The sequence below is a fragment of the Coregonus clupeaformis genome, unplaced genomic scaffold (genome assembly GCF_020615455.1).
Source record: "Coregonus clupeaformis isolate EN_2021a unplaced genomic scaffold, ASM2061545v1 scaf2812, whole genome shotgun sequence".
Classification (NCBI taxonomy): Eukaryota; Metazoa; Chordata; class Actinopteri; order Salmoniformes; family Salmonidae; genus Coregonus; species Coregonus clupeaformis.
This window is the reverse complement of record NW_025536266.1, coordinates 21,925-36,310: the sequence shown is the minus strand read 5'-3', so window position 1 is coordinate 36,310 and position 14,386 is coordinate 21,925. Positions and strand designations below refer to the sequence as shown.

The window sequence follows — 14,386 nt, the reverse complement described above, 5'->3', positions numbered from 1 at the left end:
AGCTCTTCAGGACTGGAGTTGGTGACCAGTGATTTAAGGGATGTTTCTGTCTGATCTGGTGTTTCACTTCTCTCCCTCCCCCCAGTTTGCATGTTTAAAACAAAAGGGTGTAAAAATATTTTTTCAGAAACGTTGATAACCCAACAATGGACAGTGGTGTGAGAGGGAGGTGTGTAATTCTTGTGAATTTGTCCCCTAAATGAAATAAAAAATTACCTGGAGCTTTGAGGAGTCATTATTTGGTTTTAAACTACTAATAAAAAGTTCAAACTGACAAGATGGTCTTTATGTGAAAGAAGCTTTATTTTAAACAGAAACACATTTACTGGATTACAAATTCCGCTGTAGAAACATGTCCCCCCCCAAGACAGTGGAGAAAGTAACAGACATTAAAATACTCACATTTGGTGCGGAACAGTAGATTTCAGACACACAGACAAAAGTATAAATTGCCATATATTTAGGTTTCATTATGTTAAGCCAAAAGGCTAGCTCCCTGGCTAGTGGAATGGACAGCAAAATAACCATAGAAACGCTTTGGTGATGAACCCAAACAGACACGTAGAAACCTCTAGCATCAGTAAGCCCCTCGCTAGCTACAGACGTTAGCGGTGAGTTTTTTCGTGCCTGCGGCCTTTGAGACGGGCCTTGTCGCTGTCCCTTGTGGGTCTGGTTCTGGTCTGGTTGGGCCTGGGTGGTACGGGACACGGCGGACACCCCGTCTACGAACTTGGTCTTGAACAGAACGTTGGCGTTGGTGAACATGCCATCCTTCAGAGACACCACCACAAACTGCAGAGTGAGGGGAAACAGCTTTAGGTGAGACAAAGACATTTATGAAATGTAGCCATTATAAAGTGGGTTCTATTAGGATACTTTATATGACAGGTGTGTGTGGGACAGGTGTGTGTGTAGGACAGGTGTGTGTGTTACCTGGGAGTGTGTGAAGTGTGTTCTCAGCATCTGTCCTATATTCTGCGTGTGGGAGAGGTCCAGGGCAGCATCCACCTCATCCAATATGTAGATAGGAGCTGGTTTAAACAGCAGCATGGCCAGGATCAGAGACAGGGCTACCAGAGACCTGCAACATACACACCCAGTGAATGCGTTCGGCCACTGAGGATCCTTCTGTTCATCTACTGAGTCCACTTCAACAGAATCAATCAAAGCTGGTGTTAATGATCACTAGCCAATCAATAGAGCCGTCTGATCAATCATCTGACCTTGGACACCTTTTGGCTGCGTTTACACAGGCAGCCCTGTTCTGATATTCTTCCGACTAATTGGTCTTTTGGCCAATCATATCAGATATTTTTCATAGCTGATCTGGGTAAACACAGCCTTTGAGTTTGTAGAGGTTAGTAAACTGGCAATTAGTAGCACAAATCTCTCACACACACACAATACTAATGCGGGTGTCAATACATAATCAATAACCAATAAGTGAATGATTAAATCCAGCTCCCCGTACCGCTGTCCTCCGCTGAGTTCAGTGAGGTTCTCCTTCCATGTGTTTCCCAGAGCCACCTTGAACTCCAGGCCCTCAAGGGCCCCACAGCCTTCAGGGGGGGCCAGGCGGGCATCAGCCCCCGGCAGCAGGGTGGAGAAGATACTACCAAAGTCTTTATTCACCTGGAGACAGATAAATAGAGGAGAGAGGAGAGGGGAGAGGAGACAGAGATAAATAGAGGGGGAGGAGGAGAGGAGAGAGAGAAAGGGAGAGGAGACAGAGAAAGGGAGAGGAGACAGAGAAAGGGAGAGGAGACAGAGAAAGGGAGAGGAGACAGAGAAAGGGAGAGGAGAGAGAGAAGGGGAGAGGAGACAGAGAAAGGGAGAGGAGACAGAAAGGGAGAGGAGAGAGAAGGGAGAGGAGAGAGAAAGGGAGAGAGAGATAAATAGAGGAGAGAGATAAATAGAGGGGAGAGGGAGAGGAGAGAGATACATAGAGGGGGGGGAGAGGAGAGAGAGAAAGGGAGGGAGACAGAGAAAGGGAGAGGAGACAGAGAAAGGGAGAGGAGACAGAAAGGGAGAGGAGAGAGAGAGAGAGGAGACGAGAAAGGGAGAGGAGCAGAAAGGGAGAGAGATAAATAGGGGAGAGAGAGATAAATAGAGGAGAGAGAGGGAGAGGAGAGAGAGAAAATAGAGGAGAGGGGGAGAGAGAGAGAGAAAGGGAGAGGAGTGTAATGAGGTGGTTTGATGAGTCACTTTGCCAGAGACCTGAAGACTTAGCTCCTGTTAGCTCCTAGAAATAATGTCTAGGCTTTGGCTCAGAGGGCTAACACAGTCTTGTGATGAAATCATGTCTAGGCTTTGGCTCAGAGGGCTAACGCAGTCTTGTGATAAAAGCAGAAAGACAGCATTTTTACCACAACTTTTTACTGATTTCACATCAAATGGTCCTGTATCGTTAGACATTTTTCAATCACACACATTACAGACAGACAGACCTTCTGCCAGACAGACAGAGACAGACCTTCTGCCAGACAGACAGAGACAGACCTTCTGCCAGACAGACAGAGACAGACCTTCTGCCAGGCGATGTTGAGGGCCTCCTTCTTCTTCTGGTCCAGCTCCTCGATGGTCTGGAGGATCTTCGACTTGTCATTCTCCACGATCCTCTTCTTCTTCATCAGGTCATTATACTGATGGATGGAAGGGGAGTTAGGTCAAAATAGGGTCACGGGTCACGTTCTCAACTCTCCTCCAATCATATCAAAAGGGTGCTACCATTACCTATTGAAATCTGACAGAACCTCAAGAAGAGCCCAAGAGGGGAAGGAGGGGTCAAAATAGATTTGATCCAAAAGGTAACACACACACACACACACACACACTCACCCTCTCCTCAGCTTGACTCAACATGTTCATGGCTCTCTTGTTGACAGATCTCTCCTCCACCCACCCTCTCTCTCTCTCTCCCTCCCTCTCTCCCTCCCTCCCTCCCTCTCTCTCTCTCTCTCCCTCCCTCTACTCACCCTCTCCTCAGCTTGACTCAACATGTTCATGGCTCTCTTGTTGACAGATCTCTCCTCCACCCCCTCTCTCTCTCTCTCCTCTCTCCCTCCCTCCCTCCCTCTACTCACCCTCTCCTCAGCTTGACTCAGCATGTTCATGGCTCTCTTGTTGACAGATCTCTCCTCCACCCTCTCTCTCCTCCCTCCCTCCCTCTACTCACCCTCTCCTCAGCTTGACTCAGCATGTTCATGGCTCTCTTGTTGACAGATCTCTCCTCCACCCTCTCTCCCTCCCTCCCTCCCTCTACTCACCCTCTCCTCAGCTTGACTCAACATGTTCATGGCTCTCTTGTTGACAGATCTCTCCTCCACCCACCCTCTCTCTCTCTCTCTCTCCCTCCCTCCCTCCCTCCCTCTCTCTCTCTCCCTCCCTCTACTCACCCTCTCCTCAGCTTGACTCAGCATGTTCATGGCTCTCTTGTTGACAGATCTCTCCTCCACCCTCTCTCTCTCTCTCTCTCCCTCCCTCTACTCACCCTCTCCTCAGCTTGACTCAGCATGTTCATGGCTCTCTTGTTGACAGATCTCTCCTCCACCCTCTCTCCCTCCCTCCCTCCCTCTACTCACCCTCTCCTCAGCTTGACTCAACATGTTCATGGCTCTCTTGTTGACAGATCTCTCCTCCACCCTCTCTCCCTCCCTCCCTCCCTCTACTCACCCTCTCCTCAGCTTGACTCAGCATGTTCATGGCTCTCTTGTTGACAGATCTCTCCTCCCTCCCTCTACTCACCCTCTCCTCAGCTTGACTCAGCATGTTCATGGCTCTCTTGTTGACAGATCTCTCCTCCCTCCCTCTCTCTCTCTCCCTCCCTCTACTCACCCCTCTCCTCAGCTTGACTCAGCATGTTCATGGCTCTCTTGTTGACAGATCTCTCCTCCACCCTCTCTCCCTCCCTCCCTCCCTCTCTCACCCTCTCCCTCCCTCCCTCTACTCACCCTCTCCTCAGCTTGACTCAGCATGTTCATGGCTCTCTTGTTGACAGATCTCTCCTCCACCCTCTCTCCCTCCCTCCCTCCCTCTACTCACCCTCTCCTCAGCTTGACTCAACATGTTCATGGCTCTCTTGTTGACAGATCTCTCCTCCACCCTCTCTCCCTCCCTCCCTCCCTCTACTCACCCCTCTCCTCAGCTTGACTCAGCATGTTCATGGCTCTCTTGTTGACAGATCTCTCCTCCCTCCCTCTCTCTCTCTCCCTCCCTCTACTCACCCTCTCCTCAGCTTGACTCAGCATGTTCATGGCTCTCTTGTTGACAGATCTCTCCTCCCTCCCTCTCTCTCTCTCCCTCCCTCTACTCACCCTCTCCTCAGCTTGACTCAGCATGTTCATGGCTCTCTTGTTGACAGATCTCTCCTCCACCCTCTCTCCCTCCCTCCCTCCCTCTACTCACCCTCTCCCTCCCTCCCTCCCTCTACTCACCCTCTCCTCAGCTTGACTCAGCATGTTCATTGGCTCTCTTGTTGACAGATCTCTCCTCCACCCTCTCCCTCCCTCCCTCCCTCCCTCTACTCACCCTCTCCTCAGCTTGACTCAGCATGTTCATGGCTCTCTTGTTGACAGATCTCTCCTCCACCCTCTCCCTCCCTCCCTCCCTCCCTCTACTCACCCCTCTCCTCAGCTTGACTCAGCATGTTCATGGCTCTCTTGTTGACAGATCTCTCCTCCACCCTCTCTCCCTCCCTCCCTCCCTCTACTCACCCTCTCCTCAGCTTGACTCAGCATGTTCATGGCTCTCTTGTTGACAGATCTCTCCTCCACCCTCTCCCTCCCTCCCTCCCTCCCTCTACTCACCCTCTCCTCAGCTTGACTCAGCATGTTCATGGCTCTCTTGTTGACAGATCTCTCCTCCACCCTCTCTCCCTCCCTCCCTCCCTCTACTCACCCTCTCCTCAGCTTGACTCAGCATGTTCATGGCTCTCTTGTTGACAGATCTCTCCTCCACCCTCTCCCTCCCTCCCTCCCTCCCTCTACTCACCCCTCTCCTCAGCTTGACTCAGCATGTTCATGGCTCTCTTGTTGACAGATCTCTCCTCCACCCTCTCCCTCCCTCCCTCCCTCCCTCTACTCACCCTCTCCTCAGCTTGACTCAGCATGTTCATGGCTCTCTTGTTGACAGATCTCTCCTCCACCCTCTCTCCCTCCCTCCCTCCCTCTACTCACCCTCTCCTCAGCTTGACTCAACATGTTCATGGCTCTCTTGTTGACAGATCTCTCCTCCACCCTCTCCCTCCCTCCCTCCCTCCCTCTACTCACCCTCTCCTCAGCTTGACTCAGCATGTTCATGGCTCTCTTGTTGACAGATCTCTCCTCCACCCTCTCTCCCTCCCTCCCTCCCTCTACTCACCCTCTCCTCAGCTTGACTCAGCATGTTCATGGCTCTCTTGTTGACAGATCTCTCCTCCACCCTCTCCCTCCCTCCCTCCCTCCCTCTACTCACCCTCTCCTCAGCTTGACTCAGCATGTTCATGGCTCTCTTGTTGACAGATCTCTCCTCCACCCTCTCCTCCCTCCCTCCCTCCCTCTACTCACCCTCTCCTCAGCTTGACTCAGCATGTTCATGGCTCTCTTGTTGACAGATCTCTCCTCCACCCTCTCCCTCCCTCCCTCCCTCTACTCACCCTCTCCTCAGCTTGACTCAGCATGTTCATGGCTCTCTTGTTGACAGATCTCTCCTCCACCCTCTCCCTCCCTCCCTCTACTCACCCTCTCCTCAGCTTGACTCAGCATGTTCATGGCTCTCTTGTTGACAGATCTCTCCTCCACCCTCTCTCCCTCCCTCCCTCCCTCTACTCACCCTCTCCTCAGCTTGACTCAGCATGTTCATGGCTCTCTTGTTGACAGATCTCTCCTCCACCCTCTCTCCCTCCCTCCCTCCCTCTACTCACCCTCTCCTCAGCTTGACTCAGCATGTTCATGGCTCTCTTGTTGACAGATCTCTCCTCCACCCTCTCTCCCTCCCTCCCTCCCTCTACTCACCCTCTCCTCAGCTTGACTCAGCATGTTCATGGCTCTCTTGTTGACAGATCTCTCCTCCACCCTCTCCCTCCCTCCCTCCCTCCCTCTACTCACCCTCTCCTCAGCTTGACTCAGCATGTTCATGGCTCTCTTGTTGACAGATCTCTCCTCCACCCTCTCTCCCTCCCTCCCTCCCTCTACTCACCCTCTCCTCAGCTTGACTCAGCATGTTCATGGCTCTCTTGTTGACAGATCTCTCCTCCACCCTCTCCCCCCCCCTCCCTCCCTCTACTCACCCTCTCCTCAGCTTGACTCAGCATGTTCATGGCTCTCTTGTTGACAGATCTCTCCTCCACCCTCTCTCTCTCTCCCTCCCTCCCTCTACTCACCCTCTCCTCAGCTTGACTCAGCATGTTCATGGCTCTCTTGTTGACAGATCTCTCCTCCACCCTCTCTCCCTCCCTCCCTCCCTCTACTCACCCTCTCCTCAGCTTGACTCAACATGTTCATGGCTCTCTTGTTGACAGATCTCTCCTCCACCCTCTCCCTCCCTCCCTCCCTCCCTCTACTCACCCCTCTCCTCAGCTTGACTCAGCATGTTCATGGCTCTCTTGTTGACAGATCTCTCCTCCACCCTCTCTCTCTCTCCCTCCCTCTACTCACCCTCTCCTCAGCTTGACTCAGCATGTTCATGGCTCTCTTGTTGACAGATCTCTCCTCCACCCTCTCTCCCTCCCTCCCTCTCCTCCCTCTACTCACCCTCTCCTCAGCTTGACTCAGCATGTTCATGGCTCTCTTGTTGACAGATCTCTCCTCCACCCTCTCTCCCTCCCTCCCTCCCTCTACTCACCCTCTCCTCAGCTTGACTCAGCATGTTCATGGCTCTCTTGTTGACAGATCTCTCCTCCACCCTCTCTCCCTCCCTCCCTCCCTCTACTCACCCTCTCCTCAGCTTGACTCAACATGTTCATGGCTCTCTTGTTGACAGATCTCTCCTCCCTCCCTCTCTCTCTCTCCCTCCCTCTACTCACCCTCTCCTCAGCTTGACTCAGCATGTTCATGGCTCTCTTGTTGACAGATCTCTCCTCCACCCTCTCTCTCTCCCTCCCTCCCTCTACTCACCCTCTCCTCAGCTTGACTCAGCATGTTCATGGCTCTCTTGTTGACAGATCTCTCCTCCACCTCTCTCTCTCTCTCTCTCCCTCCCTCTACTCACCCTCTCCTCAGCTTGACTCAGCATGTTCATGGCTCTCTTGTTGACAGATCTCTCCTCCACCCTCTCTCCCTCCCTCCCTCCCTCTACTCACCCTCTCCTCAGCTTGACTCAGCATGTTCATGGCTCTCTTGTTGACAGATCTCTCCTCCACCCTCTCTCCCTCCCTCCCTCCCTCTACTCACCCTCTCCTCAGCTTGACTCAGCATGTTCATGGCTCTCTTGTTGACAGATCTCTCCTCCCTCCCTCTACTCACCCTCTCCTCAGCTTGACTCAGCATGTTCATGGCTCTCTTGTTGACAGATCTCTCCTCCCTCCCTCTCTCTCTCTCCCTCCCTCTACTCACCCTCTCCTCAGCTTGACTCAGCATGTTCATGGCTCTCTTGTTGACAGATCTCTCCTCCACCCTCTCTCCCTCCCTCCCTCTCCCTCCCTCTACTCACCCTCTCCTCAGCTTGACTCAGCATGTTCATGGCTCTCTTGTTGACAGATCTCTCCTCCACCCTCTCTCCCTCCCTCCCTCCCTCTACTCACCCTCTCCTCAGCTTGACTCAACATGTTCATGGCTCTCTTGTTGACAGATCTCTCCTCCACCCTCTCTCCCTCCCTCCCTCCCTCTACTCACCCTCTCCTCAGCTTGACTCAGCATGTTCATGGCTCTCTTGTTGACAGATCTCTCCTCCACCCTCTCTCTCTCTCCCTCCCTCTACTCACCCTCTCCTCAGCTTGACTCAACATGTTCATGGCTCTCTTGTTGACAGATCTCTCTTCCCTCCCTCTCTCTCTCCTCCCTCCCTCTACTCACCCTCTCCTCAGCTTGACTCAGCATGTTCATGGCTCTCTTGTTGACAGATCTCTCCTCCACCCTCTCTCCCTCCCTCCCTCCCTCTACTCACCCTCTCCCTCCCTCCCTCCCTCTACTCACCCTCTCCTCAGCTTGACTCAGCATGTTCATGGCTCTCTTGTTGACAGATCTCTCCTCCACCCTCTCCCTCCCTCCCTCCCTCCCTCTACTCACCCTCTCCTCAGCTTGACTCAGCATGTTCATGGCTCTCTTGTTGACAGATCTCTCCTCCACCCTCTCCCTCCCTCCCTCCCTCCCTCTACTCACCCTCTCCTCAGCTTGACTCAGCATGTTCATGGCTCTCTTGTTGACAGATCTCTCCTCCACCCTCTCTCCCTCCCTCCCTCCCTCTACTCACCCTCTCCTCAGCTTGACTCAACATGTTCATGGCTCTCTTGTTGACAGATCTCTCCTCCACCCTCTCTCCCTCCCTCCCTCCCTCTACTCACCCTCTCCTCAGCTTGACTCAGCATGTTCATGGCTCTCTTGTTGACAGATCTCTCCTCCCCCCTCTCTCCCTCCCTCCCTCCCTCTACTCACCCTCTCCTCAGCTTGACTCAGCATGTTCATGGCTCTCTTGTTGACAGATCTCTCCTCCACCCTCTCCCTCCCTCCCTCCCTCCCTCTACTCACCCTCTCCTCAGCTTGACTCAGCATGTTCATGGCTCTCTTGTTGACAGATCTCTCCTCCACCCTCTCCCTCCCTCCCTCCCTCCCTCTACTCACCCTCTCCTCAGCTTGACTCAGCATGTTCATGGCTCTCTTGTTGACAGATCTCTCCTCCACCCTCTCTCCCTCCCTCCCTCCCTCTACTCACCCTCTCCTCAGCTTGACTCAGCATGTTCATGGCTCTCTTGTTGACAGATCTCTCCTCCACCCTCTCCCTCCCTCCCTCCCTCCCTCTACTCACCCTCTCCTCAGCTTGACTCAGCATGTTCATGGCTCTCTTGTTGACAGATCTCTCCTCCCCCCTCTCTCCCTCCCTCCCTCCCTCTACTCACCCTCTCCTCAGCTTGACTCAGCATGTTCATGGCTCTCTTGTTGACAGATCTCTCCTCCACCCTCTCCCTCCCTCCCTCCCTCCCTCTACTCACCCTCTCCTCAGCTTGACTCAGCATGTTCATGGCTCTCTTGTTGACAGATCTCTCCTCCTCCCTCTCTCTCCCTCCCTCCCTCCCTCTACTCACCCTCTCCTCAGCTTGACTCAACATGTTCATGGCTCTCTTGTTGACAGATCTCTCCTCCACCCTCTCCTCCCTCCCTCCCTCCCTCTACTCACCCTCTCCTCAGCTTGACTCAGCATGTTCATGGCTCTCTTGTTGACAGATCTCTCCTCCACCCTCTCCCTCCCTCCCTCCCTCCCTCTACTCACCCTCTCCTCAGCTTGACTCAGCATGTTCATGGCTCTCTTGTTGACAGATCTCTCCTCCACCCTCTCTCCCTCCCTCCCTCCCTCTACTCACCCTCTCCTCAGCTTGACTCAGCATGTTCATGGCTCTCTTGTTGACAGATCTCTCCTCCACCCTCTCTCCCTCCCTCCCTCCCTCTACTCACCCTCTCCTCAGCTTGACTCAGCATGTTCATGGCTCTCTTGTTGACAGATCTCTCCTCCACCCTCTCTCCCTCCCTCCCTCCCTCTACTCACCCTCTCCTCAGCTTGACTCAGCATGTTCATGGCTCTCTTGTTGACAGATCTCTCCTCCACCCTCTCTCTCCCTCCCTCCCTCCCTCTACTCACCCTCTCCTCAGCTTGACTCAGCATGTTCATGGCTCTCTTGTTGACAGATCTCTCCTCCACCCTCTCTCCCTCCCTCCCTCCCTCTACTCACCCTCTCCTCAGCTTGACTCAGCATGTTCATGGCTCTCTTGTTGACAGATCTCTCCTCCACCCTCTCTCCCTCCCTCCCTCCCTCTACTCACCCTCTCCTCAGCTTGACTCAGCATGTTCATGGCTCTCTTGTTGACAGATCTCCCCCCCCTCTCTCCCTCCTCCCTCCCTCTACTCACCCTCTCCTCAGCTTGACTCAGCATGTTCATGGCTCTCTTGTTGACAGATCTCTCCTCCCTCTCTCTCTCTCTCTCCCTCCCTCTACTCACCCTCTCCTCAGCTTGACTCAGCATGTTCATGGCTCTCTTGTTGACAGATCTCTCCTCCACCCTCTCTCTCTCCTCTCTCCCTCCCTCTACTCACCCTCTCCTCAGCTTGACTCAGCATGTTCATGGCTCTCTTGTTGACAGATCTCTCCTCCACCCTCTCTCCCTCCCTCCCTCCCTCTACTCACCCTCTCCTCAGCTTGACTCAACATGTTCATGGCTCTCTTGTTGACAGATCTCTCCTCCACCCTCTCTCCCTCCCTCCCTCCCTCTACTCACCCTCTCCTCAGCTTGACTCAGCATGTTCATGGCTCTCTTGTTGACAGATCTCTCCTCCTCTCCCTCTACTCACCCTCTCCTCAGCTTGACTCAGCATGTTCATGGCTCTCTTGTTGACAGATCTCTCCTCCCTCCCTCTCTCTCTCTCCCTCCCTCTACTCACCCTCTCCTCAGCTTGACTCAGCATGTTCATGGCTCTCTTGTTGACAGATCTCTCCTCCACCCTCTCTCCCTCCCTCCCTCCCTCCTCCCCCTCTACTCACCCTCTCCTCAGCTTGACTCAGCATGTTCATGGCTCTCTTGTTGACAGATCTCTCCTCCACCCTCTCTCCCTCCCTCCCTCCCTCTACTCACCCTCTCCTCAGCTTGACTCAACATGTTCATGGCTCTCTTGTTGACAGATCTCTCCTCCACCCTCTCTCCCTCCCTCCCTCCCTCTACTCACCCTCTCCTCAGCTTGACTCAGCATGTTCATGGCTCTCTTGTTGACAGATCTCTCCTCCCTCCCTCTCTCTCTCTCCCTCCCTCTACTCACCCTCTCCTCAGCTTGACTCAGCATGTTCATGGCTCTCTTGTTGACAGATCTCTCTTCCCTCCCTCTCTCTCTCTCCCTCCCTCTACTCACCCTCTCCTCAGCTTGACTCAGCATGTTCATGGCTCTCTTGTTGACAGATCTCTCCTCCACCCTCTCTCCCTCCCTCCCTCCCTCTACTCACCCTCTCCCTCCCTCTACTCACCCTCTCCTCAGCTTGACTCAGCATGTTCATGGCTCTCTTGTTGACAGATCTCTCCTCCACCCTCTCCCTCCCTCCCTCCCTCCCTCTACTCACCCTCTCCTCAGCTTGACTCAGCATGTTCATGGCTCTCTTGTTGACAGATCTCTCCTCCACCCTCTCCCTCCCTCCCTCCCTCCCTCTACTCACCCTCTCCTCAGCTTGACTCAGCATGTTCATGGCTCTCTTGTTGACAGATCTCTCCTCCACCCTCTCTCCCTCCCTCCCTCCCTCTACTCACCCTCTCCTCAGCTTGACTCAACATGTTCATGGCTCTCTTGTTGACAGATCTCTCCTCCACCCTCTCCCTCCCTCCCTCCCTCCCTCTACTCACCCCTCTCCTCAGCTTGACTCAGCATGTTCATGGCTCTCTTGTTGACAGATCTCTCCTCCACCCTCTCTCCCTCCCTCCCTCCCTCTACTCACCCTCTCCTCAGCTTGACTCAACATGTTCATGGCTCTCTTGTTGACAGATCTCTCCTCCACCCTCTCCCTCCCTCCCTCCCTCCCTCTACTCACCCTCTCCTCAGCTTGACTCAGCATGTTCATGGCTCTCTTGTTGACAGATCTCTCCTCCACCCTCTCCCTCCCTCCCTCCCTCCCTCTACTCACCCTCTCCTCAGCTTGACTCAGCATGTTCATGGCTCTCTTGTTGACAGATCTCTCCTCCACCCTCTCTCCCTCCCTCCCTCCCTCTACTCACCCTCTCCTCAGCTTGACTCAGCATGTTCATGGCTCTCTTGTTGACAGATCTCTCCTCCACCCTCTCCCTCCCTCCCTCCCTCCCTCCCTCTACTCACCCTCTCCTCAGCTTGACTCAGCATGTTCATGGCTCTCTTGTTGACAGATCTCTCCTCCACCCTCTCTCCCTCCCTCCCTCCCTCTACTCACCCTCTCCTCAGCTTGACTCAACATGTTCATGGCTCTCTTGTTGACAGATCTCTCCTCCACCCTCTCCCTCCCTCCCTCCCTCCCTCTACTCACCCTCTCCTCAGCTTGACTCAGCATGTTCATGGCTCTCTTGTTGACAGATCTCTCCTCCACCCTCTCTCCCTCCCTCCCTCCCTCTACTCACCCTCTCCTCAGCTTGACTCAACATGTTCATGGCTCTCTTGTTGACAGATCTCTCCTCCACCCTCTCCCTCCCTCCCTCTACTCACCCTCTCCTCAGCTTGACTCAACATGTTCATGGCTCTCTTGTTGACAGATCTCTCCTCCACCCTCTCCCTCCCTCCCTCCCTCCCTCTACTCACCCTCTCCTCAGCTTGACTCAGCATGTTCATGGCTCTCTTGTTGACAGATCTCTCCTCCACCCTCTCTCTCTCCCTCCCTCCCTCTACTCACCCTCTCCTCAGCTTGACTCAGCATGTTCATGGCTCTCTTGTTGACAGATCTCTCCTCCACCCTCTCCCTCCCTCCCTCTACTCACCCTCTCCTCAGCTTGACTCAGCATGTTCATGGCTCTCTTGTTGACAGATCTCTCCTCCACCCTCTCCCTCCCCTCCCTCTACTCACCCTCTCCTCAGCTTGACTCAGCATGTTCATGGCTCTCTTGTTGACAGATCTCTCCTCCACCCTCTCTCTCTCCCTCCCTCCCTCCCTCTACTCACCCTCTCCTCAGCTTGACTCAGCATGTTCATGGCTCTCTTGTTGACAGATCTCTCCTCCACCCTCTCTCCCTCCCTCCCTCCCTCTACTCACCCTCTCCTCAGCTTGACTCAGCATGTTCATGGCTCTCTTGTTGACAGATCTCTCCTCCACCCTCTCTCCCTCCCTCCCTCCCTCTACTCACCCTCTCCTCAGCTTGACTCAGCATGTTCATGGCTCTCTTGTTGACAGATCTCTCCTCCCTCCCTCTACTCACCCTCTCCTCAGCTTGACTCAGCATGTTCATGGCTCTCTTGTTGACAGATCTCTCCTCCCTCCCTCTCTCTCTCTCCCTCCCTCTACTCACCCTCTCCTCAGCTTGACTCAGCATGTTCATGGCTCTCTTGTTGACAGATCTCTCCTCCACCCTCTCTCCCTCCCTCCCTCCCTCTACTCACCCTCTCCCTCCCTCCCTCTACTCACCCTCTCCTCAGCTTGACTCCGCATGTTCATGGCTCTCTTGTTGACAGATCTCTCCTCCACCCTCTCTCTCTCCCTCCCTCCCTCTACTCACCCTCTCCTCAGCTTGACTCAACATGTTCATGGCTCTCTTGTTGACAGATCTCTCCTCCACCCTCTCTCCCTCCCTCCCTCCCTCTACTCACCCTCTCCTCAGCTTGACTCAGCATGTTCATGGCTCTCTTGTTGACAGATCTCTCCTCCCTCCCTCTCTCTCTCTCCCTCCCTCTACTCACCCTCTCCTCAGCTTGACTCAGCATGTTCATGGCTCTCTTGTTGACAGATCTCTCTTCCCTCCCTCTCTCTCTCTCCCTCCCTCTACTCACCCTCTCCTCAGCTTGACTCAGCATGTTCATGGCTCTCTTGTTGACAGATCTCTCCTCCACCCTCTCTCCCTCCTCCCTCCCTCTCTCACCCTCTCCCTCCCTCCCTCCCTCTACTCACCCTCTCCTCAGCTTGACTCAGCATGTTCATGGCTCTCTTGTTGACAGATCTCTCCTCCACCCTCTCCCTCCCTCCCTCCCTCCCTCTACTCACCCTCTCCTCAGCTTGACTCAGCATGTTCATGGCTCTCTTGTTGACAGATCTCTCCTCCACCCTCTCCCTCCCTCCCTCCCTCCCTCTACTCACCCTCTCCTCAGCTTGACTCAGCATGTTCATGGCTCTCTTGTTGACAGATCTCTCCTCCACCCTCTCTCCCTCCCTCCCTCCCTCTACTCACCCTCTCCTCAGCTTGACTCAACATGTTCATGGCTCTCTTGTTGACAGATCTCTCCTCCACCCTCTCCCTCCCTCCCTCCCTCCCTCTACTCACCCTCTCCTCAGCTTGACTCAGCATGTTCATGGCTCTCTTGTTGACAGATCTCTCCTCCACCCTCTCTCCCTCCCTCCCTCCCTCTACTCACCCCTCTCCTCAGCTTGACTCAACATGTTCATGGCTCTCTTGTTGACAGATCTCTCCTCCACCCTCTCCCTCCCTCCCTCCCTCCCTCTACTCACCCTCTCCCTCAGCTTGACTCAGCATGTTCATGGCTCTCTTGTTGACAGATCTCTCCTCCACCCTCTCCCTCCCTCCCTCCCTCCCTCTACTCACCCTCTCCTCAGCTT

The 14,386-nt window shown here is 54.1% G+C and overlaps 1 protein-coding gene across 1 annotated transcript; it reads right to left on the bottom strand.

Moving 5' to 3' along the window:
* Positions 1-330: 330 nt before the first annotated feature.
* On the bottom strand, positions 331-3,429 carry LOC123489181 (structural maintenance of chromosomes protein 2-like). The gene is made up of 5 exons (XM_045219834.1): positions 3,396-3,429; positions 2,526-2,642; positions 1,472-1,632; positions 934-1,081; positions 331-792 (listed from the first exon to the last, which is right to left on the bottom strand). Exons 1-5 carry the CDS (start codon positions 3,423-3,425, stop codon positions 331-333), a joined length of 918 nt encoding a protein of 305 aa, XP_045075769.1. The 5' UTR covers positions 3,426-3,429.
* Positions 3,430-14,386: the final 10,957 nt, after the last annotated feature.